This window comes from Stegodyphus dumicola, chromosome 1, assembly GCF_044657685.1.
Source record: "Stegodyphus dumicola isolate Sdum_Otavi_A_Nest chromosome 1, ASM4465768v1".
Classification (NCBI taxonomy): domain Eukaryota; kingdom Metazoa; phylum Arthropoda; class Arachnida; order Araneae; family Eresidae; genus Stegodyphus; species Stegodyphus dumicola.
The window spans coordinates 70,646,225-70,667,595 of NC_140768.1; the positions used below are offsets into that span (position 1 = coordinate 70,646,225).

General features: G+C 31.1%; 1 protein-coding gene across 5 annotated transcripts in view; it reads left to right on the top strand.

Moving 5' to 3' along the window:
- LOC118189844 (1-phosphatidylinositol 4,5-bisphosphate phosphodiesterase-like) overlaps positions 1-21,371 on the top strand; it is a 163,880-nt gene that overhangs the window by 80,608 nt on the left and 61,901 nt on the right. For all 5 annotated transcript variants that reach the window (XM_035360518.2, XM_035360521.2, XM_035360520.2 and 2 more), the window contains exons 5-11: positions 4,856-4,993; positions 10,065-10,144; positions 13,804-13,857; positions 14,891-14,972; positions 15,541-15,641; positions 17,097-17,154; positions 18,454-18,562. In XM_035360518.2, coding sequence (XP_035216409.1) covers positions 4,856-4,993; positions 10,065-10,144; positions 13,804-13,857; positions 14,891-14,972; positions 15,541-15,641; positions 17,097-17,154; positions 18,454-18,562 — 622 coding nt within the window. The remainder of the gene's footprint in view (positions 1-4,855; positions 4,994-10,064; positions 10,145-13,803; positions 13,858-14,890; positions 14,973-15,540; positions 15,642-17,096; positions 17,155-18,453; positions 18,563-21,371) is intronic.

Genomic DNA, 21,371 nt, shown 5'->3' on the forward strand with positions numbered 1-21,371 from the left:
GGTCTAGATAGAGCATCTATACGCCTCGAACTTAGCTGCAACTAAATGGCTCTTTTTTTTTTAAACCTATCGAGAACTTCACGGCCATGATATTCATTCACAGTTTGTCACTGAATCATGAATGTTTTTAACCACAACGCGCATCAGAGAACCACTTTTTTTAACGCGCATCAGAGAAGGCTGGAATATATTTTTTGCAATTTCATGTATATTCCAAAGGGCTGTTTTCCTAAAGTGCTGTAATTCCTTAAAAGTTCGTCTTCGCCTCAAAACGTTTGATCTAGGTAATGAATGCTCTACATATGCCAATTTTGCGCATCCTAAGGTTGCATTGGTATGTTCCCTTCAGGATTTACTCAACTTTATCTCACAATATTAATTGAAATTTCGATGCCTTATTGAGGTGACGCTATGCAACTAGACGAGTGCAAGAAATGCACTTCAGGCACAACCGTCCTTACGAAAGAGAGTATAAATTCATTCTGAATCTTACAGATGTTACTCGATCTCTCCGTCAGATAAATAGAGCTCGTGAGCTATTATGCAAGAAAAAAATTCTGGGTTCTTCCCATAGACTCGCCGTTCGAGTAATTTACAGCACTCCGTAAAGAACGGTGGAAAAAAATCAAGGGTTTTCCAATTAGGACTACTTCTTGGAGGAATGAATTAAGCAATACAAGCAAGTGGTAGTAGGTTACGAAGGTGGAAAACACATACTAGAAGTATTTGGCAGGAACATTAACAAGTGCCCTTCCCTTTTTAATTCCTTTTCAATTTTTAGGTCAGTAAAGTTTAGGGAGGGCAGAGCCAGATTCAGATTTGATAAAGCCCTAAGCTATTTGAGATATAGATTCCTTTATAAGTCTGTTATAATATATTTTAAATTTGGGAGGCCTAAGCTGTAGCATATACGTAAATCTGGCCCTGAAGGAGGGTGAAAATTGAAGCTTTATTCTTGTCATCAGTTGATTATTTATCTAACTTTGATAGTTTGGGGGATCAAATTTTTATGAGATGACTATAGACTGGCAGTTTATATGATTATCGGGGTACGTATCGAGAACATTAATACAGAATCATGAGAATACAGAATCATACGGAATACAACATTAAAAACAGAAACTCTCTCTATATTAGCAGAAATTATATGTAAAACGTAATTAAAATTTTATATGACATTCTCATTAATCTAAGGATTGTTACAGTTATTATTACTAGTTACTATTTTATAAGAAATGAATGAATAACTGGTTAAATTATAGTGTTACTTTTTTTTTAATTATCGAAACACATTTTATTTGTCAGTATTGTCAGGACAGCTCCAAAACACGTTTTACAGTCGTCTATGAACTACTATAAACACGCTGGAACAATCAGCGACACAGCCTTCACACTGTTAGGCAATAACGGTGGAGACAAGCTTCCTGCAAAGCACCCGACTCTGCTTTCCGGAGTACAGCTCCCGACTCTGCTTCTGCTGTCGTTCTCGGAACTCCACGTACTCTCGAGACTCTCTCCGCTACAACTCGCGATGCTCTCGACGACACACAGAGTGCAACTCCTGACTCTCGGTTCAGTCGTTTCCGGAGCTCAACACGCTCTCTCGACGATGCATTAACCGCGACGGTCTACGAGACTCTTTCGGTGCACTCGACGACCTACTCGGCACTCGCTAGCCGGCTGTCAAAGCGATCGCCTCCGCAGGGATTGACTCGCTAGACGAGACACACTCACTCGATGAGAGACGCATACGCCCTGACTGCGGACCAGCAGGGTTTATATAGCTTTCGGCTTGTGTTCGGGAACATTCTGGGGTAAACTGGTAAGAATTCGTTCCAGAAGGTTCTCCAACCATCCATGGTATATCGCCAATTTTATCGTCAAATATCGCCAAATGGGCGATTTCTCGCCAAATGTGGCAACCCTGCCGTCCTTGCTATTTTATGGCAACCCTAAAACTGCTTTGCGGGGAAGTCAACTTACCGCGCCTTTACATTTCGTAACAATAGGCTAGCAGACAGGCAGCACAACAGGTACTCTTACAAAAAGAAATCATGTCAATAGTACACCATAAGTTACTTGCCTACAAATCTGAATTACTCCAGAATTTGAAACCACAATAAAATACAATGTAAACATATATTCATAACAGAAATTTCATAAAAAATTGCTTAAGCAAATCACTTTTATAAAAGGTGTATAATTTTTCCTCCGCCTCTCCATTTAATTTCTTTGGGTTCCTATTTGATTTAATTGTATTATTTAGATTTCTTCAAAGATCACGAAAGCTATCTACTGAAAAGGAATGCTTTCGTAAAAGATTTTTTAAGGGAAATTGGCTCATATGTACGTTATGCCTGGTGAAAACATAAAAACTCCCGAGTAGCCAATCTATTCGCCAGGAGTTGAAAACTGAGTACGAAAATTTGCTCAAAATACTTAATTTCATAATGGGTTGGATTTCCTGGAACAGAAATATTTTTAATGCATTAGTGCTTATATAAAACCAGCCTTTTACAAAAAGAAAGGAAAAAAAAATGAAGTATTTCTCTTGTGAAGTTGGATACCTTGAAAACAAATTTAAAATCTGTTTTCGAGTTTTGTCGCAAAGTATGGAAAGAGGTTTTTTTCCCATTTATTTATTGTATAATAAAGAGTGCTTGAAAAATATCTCTCTTTGTAGAGTTATTTCCTGAAATGTTGACTCTAATGTAGACATATGCAACCAGTTATGAAATATCTAAACATAGGAAATGGTATAAAAACTACTTACATAGTGATTGAGAGGACTGTGTAAGTAGCAAAATATGGCATTTTATGTTATCTTCATCAAGTAAAATAGCTGATTACTAAAATATTCAATACATTTTTAATTAATTTAATAATACGTTCCATATCTTTCCTGCGAAATTAGAATATTTCTTTACGATTATGACAGTTTCTTCTAAGCTATGCTATATACTCAAAGCTTCTAAAGCTGGTTAATAATTGCATGGATATGAATTATTGATTAAAACAACTTGTCACGTCTGATCATCTTTTCGAAAGACTTACAAGTTTTACTTAAAAAGTTCAATATTTTGAATGAATCCCTTTTATCCTGTGATTTTGGCAGGTGATACTTGTGTATTTCTATTCTAAGACTAGCGCTGGAAAGGTTAATACAGTCGATACTCGTTTTAGTGACCACTCCATAATAATGATGGGTGAAAAAATTCCCCAGCTGTGTAATTTTTGCGAGAGTGACCTTACATTATTACGTTCTTTTTCTACTGGACGCGTAAAATTGTTATAAAGAGCTTCATGTGCATAATCAAATAACTATAAAAATGTATACTTCGATTTTTTAATCATCATATCGAACAAAACTTTGTTATCATTAAAAAATTACGTTTAATACTAGGCAGAGAACTCATATAATTTTCCTTAAAATTAAATATATTTAAGTAAATACTGGAATACTTGTGCATCACTAAATTTCACTAATCAGCTGTTTTGATAACTGCAAAATGGAAAAACGGCACAAAATTAATTAATCAGCTATCTGGGAACTGGATAAATAAATAAAGTACAAAACTGTGAAAAGGAGAAATTGAACAGAAGAAAAAGGGATATAAATTTTTTCATTTATTTATTTTTTAAAATTTTACTCAGTATATGTACGTAATATAAGAGTTGCGTAAATAATTTAATTATCTAACCAAAACAGAATCATAGATATTGCTAACAAAGGGGTAAGAACATTGTTAATCTTTACCCTAAACTCCTTTTTGATGTACCGGAAAACATTTGACATGTGGCAGAACTGCGAAATACTTCCTGGACCTTCCCTCTTACTGGGAGATATAATTAATTACAGAGGGTTCTGATGCCCCGTTGCTTCGTTTTTGCAGCCCTTATCCACATAGGCTTGACTACAGAAATTTGGAAAGTCCTTTACCAGTTAGCCAGTAAGTCTTCATATTATTATTAGAGCAGAATTCTTTGCATTTCATCATTAACGACTTGAAAGTGGTTGTGTCGCGAGGAATCAGAAAAACAATATGCAACGTGTTTTGTATTTGAATTTCTTTCAATTGGCATTTTTGCAGGTTCATTCTTATGCAGTTCCTGATGCCTACCTAGAAATTCAGAAACGAAGCTTAAGGGCTTAAGGAGCTGAAACAAGAGAAGTTTAAGCTTCCCCCATCTGGAATTACACTATACTCTGCTTTTGTTTTTATAATAAATAATATTGCACATTATATATATATATATATATATATGATTTTATGGGAAAAAACCTTTTTTCTATTTTTTAATTTAAAATTTAAACACGTAAATCTAATCCTGAAGAACATCTAAGGGATATATAAGGCCATTTTGAGACCCTATGAAGTTGCATACCTTGCACACTCCTATTTACGCCATTACGAAATCCAACATACAAAATGACAGTTGAAAGTTTGCCTGTTCCTCCACGATGTAAACGGTCTCATTACATTTTTGTTTCCTGTTTCGATTTTATAAGTTATTAAGGAATATTCAAAACAATGAGTGGAAGAAAAACACGTCTTTTGATTATGAAAAATAGTATTAAATACTAGTATAAATTGTATAAAATTGTACCACAAAAAAAAAAAAAAAAAAAAAAAAAAACGAAACAAGAAAGATGTTGTTGTTTCATTGCATATGTGACTATTTTTGAATTTTTATAAATAAACTAGAAGTTTTGTGCTCTCGAAATTTTACCTGGAAGTCTCTAGACCTCGTATAATATTTCTGCTTATGAAAATTAATATTAGTTAAGAAATTTCAGTATTAATTTTTCATACAAGAGCTTCTTAAACATTCAAAGGATGTATTTTATTAAAAGGATGCAAAGCTACTTGCGGAGTTACAAGCCAAGAGTAAGCACAATTTAGAAGATGTTTGCCTCACCATCTGCAGCGGTTCTGACATGGTCAATATCAACTATACGCATGTCGTTTGTCCTGACGTCGAGACGGCAAGGGTAAGCACATATTAATCATTTTAGCGATAAATTTTCTTAGAATTATAAAAGAATTCATTTTTAACAAGGTACAGGAAAATCTAATGAAATTTCAGTTTTAACGTGGTCTTTCTCTGTATCTTATCAGTTATATGTAAAACTTATTGGATACCTGAGAGGTGGGAAGACAATATTTTCTCTATTAGCTTGCATTCTGAAGTAAAATTTTGTAGTTTCCTGTATTTGGAGACCAGAATAAAAAAAAAGTTGCTTTTAATATTTTCTCCAACAGATTCTTTTTTCGTTTGATCAAAATATGTTTGTCATACTTTCTCGTACTTGCTCTAAAGAAAATTATTTCACTATCTGCGATTGTTTCTCACTTGTTTAAGCTGTCACTTATTCAGCTGAGAACACGTAATAAGATGCAGATAAAGATTTATTATCTTAACAGTGTTTTGTTGAACTACGAATAATGCTTTTTTCTTTAATCTCGCTTTCCCACATACCTAGCATTAGGAGATAATCAAATAACATTGTAAGATATTGTTTCCATTGTGGCCCAGAACATAATTATATAATTTACATAATTATTACATTATTTCAGATACTCAAATTACTTTACAGCAGAACATTGACTTACAATAGCACACATTAAAAATAAATTTTGCAAAAACAACAGCTTATAAACTTTACAGAATTTTAAATTGCGAGACATCCAAGTATAGTAGGAGTACATAGAATTAAACTTCTAGAAATAAATTGAGTGAATATTAAATTATTACTCTGAACACTTTTCCTATTAAAAACAATTATAAAAAGGCATCAGTCGGTTCGTCTTATTTACAAATACAGAGAAAAGTCTGGATAATGTCTTCCATTATTAACTATAAAAAATGGAAGCTTTCTAAGAGTTTACAACGAAAGCTTGAGGAGATAAGTACTGAAGCTTTCCAAAGGATCTAGAGTTTACCTATTATGTACATTGTGCTATCCCATCGTACACCCCGCATTCATTAAAAATAATGATTTAGGACATAAATAGATTACAGTATAATTTAAGCAAAATTTCCAAATTAAATCGAGAACACTTGCTTTGATTAACAAAAATAACAGATAAACTTAACTAGATAAATATAAGAAGTACTGGGAAACACATTGTTATAATGGAACTGTAGTAATAATACTAACGGATCCACGGGGCCAAATCATTTCAGAATAATATCAAAAAACGTTGTAAGAATCTAATATCTTAGGGATTTGGGAATGCGAAAATTGGGAATACAAAAAATAAATTTTGACCATAGACCAGCACAAATTTTAAAACGTTACTTAAAATGGTATGCTGGAGCAGGTTATTCCAGTTTATAAAGTTCGGAAGTAGAATCTTATTGAACATATCCACAGGGTGTAAACGTTCATTAAAATTATACAGCATGAGCAAATTATACTTGACAAATATCTAAGCCGTAGGAAGAGAGTCGTTACATATTTTTTTTTAATTTAGGATACTGACGTTTATCTTTTAGAAACCTTTGGAATGCCAAGAGATCAGTTTGTGAGGATTTTAGTTGATTATCTTCAGTTGAGGGGGATGAGAAAGTGCAATGATCAGGATTTCCCTATTCCCCACATACATAGATGTCATAGTTCGCCATATTTCTTGCGTAGAAATATGTGAGGAAAGCTCCTTGTCCTGTTGTATAATAATTTATTGAAAGACTGGAGTACAGAGATGCGAAGCTTATGTTGGGAATCAAAGTATATGTACTTCTTCCCTATAAATAATTATTTCAGTAATCTTGCCAATATTTTGAAGCAAGTTGTTTTAGTTGGTACTTAAAATTTGAACGAGACCATGGAAGGATTATTTCAGTGCCATCTTGATTAAGAACTGCTGCTGGCTAATTTAGCTGCCTGATCATTAACAAAACGGCCACTATATCCTTTGATCAATGAATTTTGAATTTTGTACTTTGGAATTAAAACAAGAAGAGAATTTATATCGGAAACTAATGCAAAGGAAGTTAAGGCATTCTTAGTCACATAAATAGCTACTTAGGAGTCAGATCTTACGGTAAATTGAGATTTTTAAGAATGGCTATTTCAGTCCCTGTTTATATGACTGAAAATTCAGCCTGGTGTATACTATTATTATCATGGAGATGACATTTCCGTTTGATTATTTGAAAGATAAATTTGAAATAGACTGATCAACCAAATTTTCCTTTAGTTTTTGATCCTTCAATATATGAACTGCTTGAATTTGCGTTAGACATAGGGAATTTGACTTTGCTGAAACGAAGCGCTGGATGAATAAGATCGAGATATTTTTTTCTTTTTATAGTTGGATGGCAGAAAGGTTTGATTTTTAAATTCTGCAGCTTGGTTAAGTTAAAGGTGGTTAAAGGCAAAAGTTAAAGGCACCTACTTGGTTTACCTACTTGGTTAAGCATGTAGGTGCTTTCCATTTTTGCTCTAATTGTTAATGGAAGAGTGCTAGCTAAAGTATCAAGAATTGTATTCGAAGTTGTGCGATACCCTCGAGTGATGCAAAGAGTAAAAGGTTTCATTGAATTTAAAAATGTAAATGTAAATGTAATCTTTCCCACTGCCATTGGTTGTGCCTAACTTCCGACTTTTTTGATGTAACTGTTTAGAAGAATCCGTGTTTTGGGGAGATTCAAGCCCCAGTTAACTTTATTCATGCATCGTAGGCACTTCGCTACTGATTTTGTACGAATCATCATTTATATCTTAATATTATTAAAAATTTCTCGAAACATGCCTTTTATATGAGTTACAGTTTTATGCAAGCTGTAAAAATAAGACATACGTCTCATTCCTATAATATAAATGACAGCACAAAAAAAAAAATAAGAAAAGAATTTTATCCTATATACTTTTTTTACAACAAAGTTCTATCCTCTAATATCCTTATGCTTTTTGTTCGCAAATGTGTAGCATCAAATTAACAGTAGTTTTTCTAGAGTTTACAAAAATACTTTTCCGTTCCTTTTGATTAAAAAGTGAGCACTGTAAGTAAATGAGATACATGAGTTGATTTCCTGCATTGCACAGTAAAACAAAGACTTGTTTATACCCAAACAAAATGACTTGGTATCATATATACTCTCTATCATGCAACACACCCACCCAGAATGAAAGCTAATGAGCCTATTTAAATGTCTAATTTTTTCTACGTCTCATATTTACGCAGCAAACGCGTTGTTTTTGTTCCGTTCATCCTGCTAAAAGCGGAAATGCAGAGCAATGTAATGCCAATTTAACATAGAGAGCCTATCCGATATGCCACGAGCAGTAGAGTGCATTAATACTGATTTGTAATTGAAAGCATACTGCGAAGCAGAGAAATTTTTAAAAAATATGAATATGAGAATAATTACACTGGAATAAAAAAACTTTCATTTGTGCTACTTATCAATCGTGGTAAGTGTTATTAACGCTATAGAAAATTAAAACCTATTTATTAATTACAGAATTTGCATGAACAATATCACTGTATAGCGTCACGAAGACGTATTAAAATGAGATATTATACAAATAGTTTTACATATAATATTTGCCTCATTTCTTATTTTTAAATGCAACAGAAACTAGTTATAAATGAAAGAATTCAATAATTAATTTCATTCTCGATTTCAGAATTCAAGATGTGATACAATAAAGACGCTTCATTGCTTCATAAAATTATTTATTATTATTTGCTTATTTATTTTATTTACTGAATTAATAATTGCTAAATGAGCCTAAATTTAAGAATTTTTTTCGGGTTCTATTTTATATTATTATTTGCTTATTATTATATTATTATCATTATTATTATTATATTATTATTTGCTTATTATTATATTATTATATTATTATTTGCTTATTATTATATTATTATCATTATTATTATTATATTATTATCTGCTTATTTATTATTTATTTATTATTATTATTTGCTTATTTATTTTATTTACTGAATTAATAATTGCTAAATGAGCCTAAATTTAAGAATTTTTTTCGGGTTCTATTTTATATTATTATTTGCTTATTATTATATTATTATCATTATTATTATTATATTATTATCATTATTATTATTATATTATTATTTGCTTATTATTATATTTGCTTATTATTATATTATTATCTGCTTATTTATTATTTATTTATTATTATTATTTGCTTATTTATTTTATTTACTGAATTAATAATTGCTAAATGAGCCTAAATTTAAGAATTTTTTTCGGGTTAGAAGAAGGGGGTGGCGTCCTGGACTGTAACATGAATACAAGCTGATTTCTTTGAAAAGCTCCTCCGCGAAAACTTCCCACCGTTTCCAGATAGCTTTCGTGTGATTTACCTTATTTACATCAAAACGTTAGTCATCATCAGTATAATATTATGGATGTATAAATTAATTATGCGCGTTTTATTAAATGCGGAAAAATTACCATAATGACTTTTTTATACTTATCCCTAATAAATTAATGACTTATAAAGTAATTCGCATAGGAGAGTGCACTTCATAACGGAATAATTAAATACACGGCTAATGCTTACTGGAACAGCACTTTCCTGATATCATATATAATGTAAATTTGGAGTAAAATAATGCCATTCAATTTCTTTTCTTTCTAAAAAATAACAATTTTCGTATAAAATCTGACTTTCATATGAAATTCTTATGATAAAATCGTATTTCAGTAGCTCATTAGAAGGAGCTAGAGAATTTAATTCTCTGCTGTTTAAAAGTTTAATAAATTAAAATTTGAGCAAAACCTCGATAGCAGGCTTGTTTTAATGCCTTCTTACTTTCCACGCACAGATAAGTAATATTTTTCATGAAACAATAATAACTAAAAATGACAGCTTCGCATATTTCTTATTTTTCATCATAAAATTCATCACCATAAAAATTACGACCATAGCTCATTTTTGAATGGACTTCTGTTGTATGTTTTCTAAAATCCACTTTCCTTTACATTATAATCAAAACTTACTTTCGAATATTTACGATAGTAGAATAATGTCATAATGTATAAAGAAATTATCGTGTAATTAATTTCTTTACTTTTTACAGGAATGGCAAGCCGGTCTTCGAAAAATTACAAACAATATTAAAGCTAACAATGTTTGTCCTATGACGTGTCTCAAAAAGCAGTAAGTTCAGGCTATTTTTTCAACTTATTTCACATGTTACAAACTTAATTATTGTTGTTCTTACGAAGCCAACAGTGAAGAAAATATATTTCTTCACTATAAAGGGCAGTTTTTTATATTAATCTTTCTTAAATACAAATCAAATATTAAAAAACTTGACTTCATTGAACCTAAATTTTCTAGTTTTCCCTCTAACTGAAAAATTAATTTACCTTATTTTAACTTTTAGAAATCTAAAATCTTCATTATGTTGAAGGTACTGTTTAGTACTTTAGAATGAGGTTAGATTCTAGATAAAATTAGTGGTGAGATTTAATCGATTTCCTCCAATTCGGCAGAACTGCTTTACTTTCGCAGTGTCCGGCAGAACATTTATTTTGGTGAATAGGTTGCTAACATTAATAATTTACTTATAAAATAATCATTATACAGTAGTGCACTTTGTAATGGAATAAGTAAATACACAGTTAAAGTTTAGTGGAACAGCACTTTCCTAATGTGTTAAATTTATTTAGACAATATGTCATTACTTGCTAGCTAATTATAATACTGTAGTCACATTAAATTTCTATTAAGTTTTGCTCTAATTGTAGCATTTTTCTAATCCTAGTTTAACTTTTAGAATTGCAGTAGCTTCATTATGCGCTGTATTTACTGTTGTTTAATTTAGAATACTGTTAGATTCTGGTCAAAACAGGGATCAAGCCGATTTCCACCGTTTCGGTAGAACCGCTTCATAAAATATTTTTTTTAATTTGACTAAAAGTTTGCTAACATTTCGTTGTAATAATAATTTAGGCAGTATATCATTTCTTACTAGCTAATTTTAAATAATGCAGTCATACTAAATTTTTATATAATTTTGCTCTAACTAAAGCATTTTTGTTCTATATTTTAACTTTTCTAACAGCAAAATCTTCATTAAGTTGTAAGCATTGTTGATAGAGTCATTAGGATTATGCTGGAGCCATGAAAAATATGCAGTGCCCTCCGCGGGATTTGAACCCCCGACCTCCCGAATACACGTCGAGTATGCTTCCAGTTACACACGAAGGCATGCGAAAAGGGGGGCGAAAGTACTTAATACATTTAATTTAGAATGGTATTAGATTCTGACCAGAAGTAGAATTGAGCTAATTTCCATCAATTTGGCAGACTCTCTCTATGACGTATTTTTAGGTCGTTGAACAATTTGCAACATTCAGATGCAGTGTTTCTTTAGGCAATCTGGCATTACTTATTAACAAATTAAATTACTTAATTTTTGCTTTAACTAAAACATTCCTTCCATCCAATTTTAACTTTTAAAATTCAAAACTTTCCTTAAATTGTGTTGTTTACTTTTAATAACTATTACTTCCTTTAATTCAGAAAGCTGTTAGTGGATTAAATCAGTTTTCATCGGTTCGGCAGAATCACTTCATAAAATATTAGTTTAGCTAACAATTTGCTAAAATTTAATTGTAATATTTATATTGTCGACATATAGCTACTGTCACTTATTTTGAAAGCGAACTGGTTCGTACAGTATTTAAATCCCACTATTGTATCAAGGTACAGTTTAGTAATCTTATACAATTTAAGAGCAGACAATGCTTAATAATTAAACATCTTGCACGTAATAATATGTAAGATATGTTCTATTTACTGATTGCAAAGGGAAATAACGTTGTTTAAAAATGTTAAAGAATGATTGCAAGTATATTCCATGCTACTTCTCGTTTTCTATCATCTTAATTTCTTGTAACTCCTTTGGGCATTTTTGCTTCGTAATAGATTATTTAAATACTTCTCATTTTTTCTATCTTCGTTTCCGTACGTTTTCTTTTCTGCTGCCTGTAAAAATATGATTCCTATATTAAAAGTCATTTAGAATATTCAATTCCTATATTAAAACTCATTTTTTAATATAAACGCAAATTTATGTAATTTCATGCATTTTCATCTGTTGTTTTATGCATCTTCATTTCATCTGGTCCGTTTCTTTCATTAAAATATTCTTCAAACACTATTGTTTTCCTTCTAATCAAATTCTTTTCGCATGTGTACTTTTAAACATTTACTATAATAATATATTTTTGATATTTCCCTTTCTTGCTAATAAATTTTTAATTCAGAGCATTCAAATATGTAGGTAAACTATTGAAACTGAATGAAGAGATGGGTGAACGGGCAATTTCCTCAGACTCTCGACATACATACTTTTAATACACCACAAAGGAATCACACAACAAATCTGAAATTTGCACGAAAGCTAGAAACATGCTGACATATGTAATGATTAACATATCATGACATGTAAATAGTATAGGCAATACGAATGATACTTCAAACCAGTATAAAAACACGGATTAAAATGCCAATTTTTCATTAGGGAATTGCGTTTACTTTTTGTGTGTCTGTATGTGTGTTTATGCTTGGGTATATGTGTTGGAGAGATAGTATTATGCCTCGTGTAAAAAACATGAACTCGTAGAAGTAAATCTCAAAATTCGATCATGAATAAATCTTACGAGTACCTAGCCTGAGAATTTCTGTACCGTGCAACTACTACTCGCGTTGATGGGATCAAGAAATTGTTATGAAAATTTGTAATCGATGCATCTAGGAGGAATATACAAAGAGACATGCGAGATGTCAACAAGCTCCACACAAGGCAACGACTCAAGACGACAGATATGTTGTCTACATCGCTGTTAGGAATCGTGTAACCGTACGTTCTATTGGTTAGGAAATAGAGTGCATTATACCGCACCAAATTCATCTGCAACGTCAAAACGAATTCTCAGCAAGGCACTCTTGCTTACAGCTCATGATGGCCATATCGTGTATTAAGCCAACAAGGGGAGAGGACGTTGGTAACTTGGTTGCTTCATTTTTATTGTTGGCCCAGTACCTGGATGATTACTAATATAGAGTGTCCTTGGGTATATATCCAGTTCACCAGTAGGCCGCATATCGGTACTTTGACAAGCCACATTTATATTATTGAGGTGTTAGTGCTCGTGGCTGTAACATATCTTCGGGATCATCCGTCACCCCACCTTTCAAAAGGACAATGCAAAGCAAAATATTGCCCATGTTCTACATTTTAACAATACACAAGGTATTTGACAAATCGTTCATTAAGCGGAAACGTCTGGTCAATGGTTGCAAAGAGACAGGTAGAGCATTTTCATACCATTATAACAAATGGACTATGACATAGAACTGAATCCACATGGACTGCAATACCCGTAACTGCCGTCCAAAGGTTTTTGGACTTCATGCCCAACTCTATAACCGCTGCAGTTTTGACAGAGGTTCTGTAAAAGAGGATTTATGCAACTCAAAATTATCTGAAATTTTAATAATTTTGTACTTCTATTATAGCGTAATTGTGAAATACTAATGCTTCTGATAACTACGCTTCTTCATGTGTAACAGTTTTTAATGCTAAACAGTATAGTATATTTCTTTTTTATATAGCTATTCAATATAATTTCAAATTTATTTTAAAATTGTCCTTTTTCTATTATTTTAAGGTACACATTCTTAAACCTGTGATGAAATTAAATTCATCAACAATGTCAATCTGAAAAATATCATAACACGTTGAATGCATTTTAACTTCATACAATTTTCAATAAATATCTGCTAACTATTCTCCCCATTTTCAGCTGGATGAAACTCGGTTATCTGGTGGACCCGGAAGGAAATCTACCCATCAAAAGGTGAGTTTCTCAAGGTTTTCTGTATGAAATATTTTCCTCTTAATCACTGTGATACGTATATTCAGTTATATGATTAAGTACAGAAATATCATCAAAACAAAATCCGCAAGACACGATATCTGAGCTAAAAATCTTCGTTTTAGAAATCAGTTTTTTAAAGAAGGCAGAGGGAAGGGAGAACTCATCACATTATACAACTTGAAACTGCAAAATGCTAGATTATCTTATTAGGAACGTATAATTAAAAATTAATTAGACAGTAAATGGGTGACATAGACTTTCTTATTCTTTTATAAGATAATTAGGCTTCTGTAAAAGGATAACGTGGATTTTCTTATTCTTTTATAAGATTAAACTTATGAATCAGCTAGATTCTGATGTACCAATGATTCCTTTTCTAATTTTTTTCTAAAAAAAATATACCTTCTAAGGCGTTAAACTATTAACCAGGAACTGCTTATTCGCAGTCTTGATATCTAACCTAAATAAGTTATGCCTAGTGGTTCGCGAGTGATCGCTTTTGTTACTGCTTTATTACTAGAGCACAAGATAATTCTGTGTTGAAATTGACATAAAAGTTTATTTGTGGTAATAAAATTACGAAACAGGACTAGCTGAATTTGAGACGTGATTGCATCAAATCTTTTGGGTCAGACAGAAACTAGCCATTATTTGTTATGAATAACATCAAATCTCTCCCGGTAGTTCTAAATTTCTACTCTACGATCAGCTTCCTTCAGCTGCTGCGATCTTCCAGTTCCAATACCACTGAGCTCTCGATTTACATTCTGGTTTCAAATTAAGCCGCTAGCCGTAAAATTTACATAAACTGGTTACATAATTATATAAATTGTAGTCTAGAGAGTAATGTTACGATGTAAAGCATATAGGGAAGAAATAACATGCGGGTAATTCTTAGTAAAACGTAAATCATAAATGTCACAAAGGAATTCCTGACTTAATAGAAATTAATTTATTAAGTGATTAATATTTATTGCAAATTCTCATATTTTTTCTCACTTTGTTCTTTCAGGATAGCACAAACTTTTGCATCTGGCAAAACAGAAAAATTAGTCTACCAATGCATTGGAGAGGTCGGGCTACCAAATGGAAAGGTAAAAACAAAACAAAAGGAAATTTTGTTTGTCTATATTTAGATTTTAGATTTGTTTACATTAAAAGCCCTCAATATTTTTATCATCAGTGCTGTTTCACAGCTGATGATATTACTGCCTTGAATTTAATATGAGTTTTACTTATCTTTATATTAAATGCAAGAAGGCATATATGCCATGAAGGTTAATAAAATTCATGCCATAGATAAAAGGAAGTCATTCATTTGAATTTGATAAAATTATAGCGGTGCTCCACTAGCGGTGGAGTCGCTGAACACAGGTAGTTCGACTCGGGTTGGTATCCCGGCTAACGGGTGCTGGCTGCATCGGAGTTTTTATGGCTTTCCCGATGTATAACGGATATAGGAACCAGTTTTCCTTAAAATTTCTCCACGGAGGCTTCTTATCCATAAGCAAAGAGACCTCAACCTGCGTTGCCTAAATCAGTTCATCGTAACCAAACTTTTGCATATGACATATTGTTTCCAATTTTTTACGGCGTTTCTTCTATGCCATAAGTATTATTTATATATTGTAAAGATCATTTTACTTGTAAATCTATTTACAGAATGACGTCATCGATGGAAGGGATTTTACATTTGAAAAATTTCATCAACTGTACAACAAGCTCTGCCCAAGAAGTGACATTGAAGAGCTTTTTAAAAACATGTGAGAATTTATAGTTATCTTGTCAATAGCTATAGGATAAATATATCTTCTTATGTTTTATTACTTTGAGTTAATGGAAAGTAAATTTTGTTTTATTCCAAATTTTGTATTTCTGTTACAAATTCATAAATATATATATATATATATATATATATCCATTTCTTTAGATATATACTCATAACTTGTCGTATATCTGCTTCTTCTTTAAAATTCGTTGTCGACAAACTCATCCCGAAATTGTAAACTAAATATGATTTTAGCGCAACAGTTAATCACTTCGAATTACGCTAAAATTTCTCATGTAGGGATCGTTAAATTATAATAATAAAGCATGAGTATTTCACGAATGCAAATGAAAACAGTTTGCATTTGCAAATTATAATGTAAGTATAAATATACAAATAGAAATCTATATATGTTATATTATTTATATATTTATAATATATATATAAATACTATATATATATATATAAATAATAAATGTTCTCTAAACACATTGATATTATAATAAAATAGTTTTTGATGTTTTTTGGTTATGTATTAGGCTGTATAAAGTCTATTATATAAACGTATACTTAATTACAATATCGTGCATGTAAATCTTTAGACTGCGTTAGAACACGGAAAGCGAGTTAAATCAGTGTCTTGTGATTCTTCCCATGTGTAACATGAATGAGAGTCATTTTTCTTCAGAACATCCTCCACGAAGATATTCATTATGTGCATAAAAATGCTATTATCAGCACATTTTCTTAAATTTTAGTATTTAAGAGCAATGAAATAAACATAAAAATAGATAATTGAACAGCTATATGTAAACATGAATTACGTAATTTCTTTAGTAGTAACACTATGTACAGATTTTCGGACTATATTTTATAAGCTCCAGTTTTTTAATGACGTCAAATAATATTTTCGTGTTAAACGTTTTACACAGTTGGAATTATTTTTCTGCCTTAGTAACGGAATTCATTTTCCGAACGAGCAAACAATTTAGTGTTATGAAACATTCAAAATAAGATAAAGTAACGCTTTCTTTATGAGTGTTTTATAGCTTTTCAAATGTTGTTAAGATTGTAATAATTCTTTTTCATAAATCACCATGTCCACATTAATACTTTGCTGCAGTATGAACAAATATACTTGTCAGATAATACAAAAATGAACAAAAAATATTAAATCAAGGAATTCTGTTTTATAGACGCACCACTAATAAAAGCAATACATATCATATCATTAAATGCCACAGATTATCTTGCTTAAAAGAAAAGTAAATGTTATTGAAATCGTCCTACGGGAAATATATTAAGTACTCTTGTGTACGAATTTATGAAATATTTGATCCATTTTAAATCAAATTACATAATATAATGTAAATTGTTATTAACTTATAAAATATTAAGTCACTCATTCTTTTTAATAATTTCAAACATGTTTCTTTTATGTTTCAAATAGAACTCAAGACAAAAGTGATACCATTACTGCAAAACAACTCATCAACTTTTTAAATAAGGTGAGAATTACCTTAATTGTAGACAGAATCTTATGCATATTATTTGATACAAATTTACTTATGAAAAAAGGATTTTATTTCATTTCCAGTTTGATAAATTTTGCCTTAATTCTGCCTACATGCATCGCTTTAATTCATTTAGTCTGCATAAATTTTAAGCACCCAAATTTGTTTTAGCTAATTTTTATGATTATAGTACTTATCGAAATAACGATATGGAGATATAGTTATTATTTACTATTGTGGATGTGAGACCTGATTTCTGCTTTTATATGTCATTTGTTAATACTAAAATGAAATTCTAAAGATAGCGTATGCAAAAGCAGTTGCAAAATAAAGGTTTGAATTTGTGCCGTTAAGTAAAATTGATAGATTTTGATGTGAAGTTAGTGAGGGTTTCGAGAAATTCTAAGTTACAATTGAAAGTTTTTTGCTAGTTATGGCTAAACGTAGATTGAGAGAATGATAAAGAAACGATGGCGAATAATGTTTAGTGATAGAAATTTTCCATTTTGTTTTCAGTAATAAGAGTTGCATTATATAATTTCAAAATTACTTTAAATACTTCCTGAATTTGATACATTTATTTAGCGTAAATTGGAACTTTATTGGATTGTTAGGAAAAAGTTTGCTAACGATTCAGATCTACTATTATAAGCTCATTTAGATAAGAAACCCGAACTTTCTTAGAAAAACGAGAAAGTATAATTGAATTTAAAATACGTTTAGTAAAGTAGGAAATAAAGAAGGAATGACAGTTAAATTAATATGATTTCTGGACATTCTAGCTTAGTTTGATTAAGCATGTAAAATCCCGACGAGCAGCAGGAGAAGCCATAATTCTGCATTTAGTAACCAGTCAGAAAGCTTTTTCATTATCTCATAAAATAAAAAAAGCTTTAAATACAAAAACCTATTGTTCTTGAATATAGTGAAGCATAATTGCTATCAATAAAAGAAACGCCCTCTGAAAATTTTAACAAGATCAGAATTAATATGTGTTGCTAACATTTTTTCAATGTTTAAACAATTCTTCATGCATTTAGAAATTTGATGATTATTTATCGGCAGTATAGAACATATTAACTACTGATAACTAATTGTAATGTAACCACAACGTTAGTTATTAGCCTGAATTTTCCTTTTTAATTTATTATACTTTTAACTGCGTATGACTGAAAGTAATAAGTTGCTCACACCATGCAGGTTTTATTGATTTCAGTCTACCGTGTCATTTTTAGTTAATATCTGTATTAACGATTAACCTAATCTGATCTAGATTTCTATTTTTTTGAGCAGAAACAGAGGGATCCGCGGCTAAACGAAATCTTATACCCATTCTATGACGAAATGAGAGCGAGAGAGATCATCGCCACCTATGAGCGAAATACGGAATTAGCGACACAAGGTGAGATTAGTGTTTTCCATAAATGTATTCTTAAAATTTTTACTGTATCTGAGGCCATAGTCAACCAGTCTGCTGTTCCACTCACTCCTGCTAACCCATTTCTTTTTTTTAGCTTTATTATTAAGCATCATTTTCTTCGTTTCTTCAGTGCAAATGACAAATCATTCAAGATTACATATGCGATAGTAATATGAACTAAATATATTACTAACTTTAAATTTACTGCGACATACTATTCAAACAAAGGGAGGCAAACGAGAAGAGCGGCATCATAGGTCTTAACAACAGTAGAGGGAGAAAGCGGTTTGAAGCAAAATGGCGCGAATTGTTCATTTATAGGAGCGGTTACGTAACATGCCCGAATGTTGTCGAAAGTACTGGTCTAAGGGGCAGAGTTTAAAGGGACAAGGGAGGTTCAAATTTCTAAATTTTCTTCAAGAAGTCGAAATTTTTCAAAATTTCATTAATTATTCCCAAAAATAAAGAATAGCGTAAGTGATGTATCCGAAAAAATATATTTAAATTACCGTGCATTTTAAATATTTTATAAAGAATTTTCGCTGTATACGTGGCCATTTAAATGCTTAAAAATTTCTTCCTAAAACCTATCATTCAAGTTTCGTTCGTGAACATTTCAATTTTTGAATATTATAATTATATATATGCTAGGGGAAAGATAAGTAATAATAATTTTAAGTAATTTAAGTTATTAATTTTAGTAATAAGAATTTTAGAGAGGATTCGGTGGGGCAGAAAGGGTTGGGAAACACTGGTTTAGTGTGTTAAATTTATTAATTAAAAATCACGTTCTTCTCACTAACGCCGCATAAAATTCAGTTGAATAGCATAATCACAAAATATTTAAAAACAGTATACCTTTAGAATTTCCTATATACAGTCTCCCGCGCTGGAGATTTTAATTCGTACAGTGTTGCCACTGTTTGCTTTCAAATCGTTGAGTTCGTTAAACATTCATTAAAGTTTTACAAAATATGAAAGGATTCCAGATGCACATGTTTTAGTGGAGGCCTATTCAAAATTTGATGCCAAGGTAGCGTCGTGTTTTCACAGTGCAAGAAACATTCATACGTTCATGCAGATTCTTCATTATTTAATTTCTTTAAAAGTAATATAGGGCGATAATATTTAGCGGCAACAATTTGAAAGGTAATTCAGGTTTTTAAACTAACATCCTATTCCGGCTAACAACATAGAGACTAATACATAAATATTTATTTAAATTATTTAAAATCAGAGAGTTAGTTTACTGATAGGAACAAATTTAATGGTAAGAGTGCAAGAATGATAGCTCTAATAAAGACACCTAAATTATTATAAACAAATAGGAAATAAAAATGCAAGAGAAACACGCTATTGCCAAATTTAAAATTAAGCGAAAGAGCAGCTATATTTGGGCGTAGATTTTCAATAAATTTGTGTCGATTTTCAGGGCGATGAGACACAATTCTCTCTTCTTCGGGAGCAGAATTTTGTTCCTGCTGCTGAAGAAGAGAGATCTGTATGCAATCGCCCACGAGTTTTATTTAGAAAATAGGCCAAAATAAAATTGCTGTTTTGCCTAATTTTAAATTAAAAAATTTCAAATATTTTAATATCGATATAGCCACAAACTTGTAATTAGTTGTTTAAAGTTACTCAAAGCAAACAGAATATGGCCTGTACAGCACCTTCTATCCGAAATATTTGGGATGAAACCATTTTCGATAATTTTTCCTCTTGGATAATTGATCGTCAAGTAGCTTTCAGAAAAAAAATAGAAATGATTCATTTGCGTATCAGTTTGTAATTTTTTAATGACTTTAGTATAAAATAAACGTCAAAATTTCCGTTATAAAATATATTGTTTATTTACATCACATGACAGGAATGCAGTACATCCGTAATTGTCACAATTACTGCATTTTCATAGCAAAAATGAGTATCGTATTGTGAGAATTATGCTGAATCTTGAATGGCATGATGCTTTAAGCGGCACCTGGTGAATTTACTTGCGCTGACTCTGACAACCTGACAGGCTTTTAATAATAGAATCTCAAACACTCACTTAGGATGTACCGCAAACCTTTTAGCGAAATCTTTAATGCTTCCTGTTTTATAATTCCTTTTTAAATATTTTTAATACAGCAGAAACTTTGATTGGCCTTATCAGATAACAAACGAAGGTATTTAAAATTCATCTCCTGAAAAAAGATTTCGCAATTCATTGCTTTTACATATAAAATGATTCGATTATATTTTACCCTTTTAACTGTAAATTACCTTTTTACCTTTGATTAGGACGACAGTGAAAACGTTTTTAAACAGAACTAAAAATTTATAGGTTATTGATTCATTTTAGGTTATTTTACTATATCGTTAGAACGGGATTTCTGTTAAGCGATGTTTTTTTTTTTCTGAATATCTAGCAAATGCAATATAATGCATAATTAATCAATTAAGAAATGCGCATAATCTTTTTGCTAAGATTTTAGCAGGGACCGACAAAAGTATATATATTCGGTATAAATTAATGATGTATGTAATAAATACAACATAAATGATAAAATGATTGAAATGCAAACTGAGTGTTCTTTACTGGTACTGATAATTTGATATATAGCGTAAAATAACTATGCGTGTTTTTGATATAATAAAAGTAAATTCGAAGAATAAAGAAACGAGTCTCTCTTACAATGCTTTCACTTGAAATCTGTAGGTATTAATTAAGGCATTTTTCCTCAATCTCTTGTCTCTGAAATAAAATTGAAACACTGCTTTTAATAATTGGAGCTTAGAAATTCATTATTTA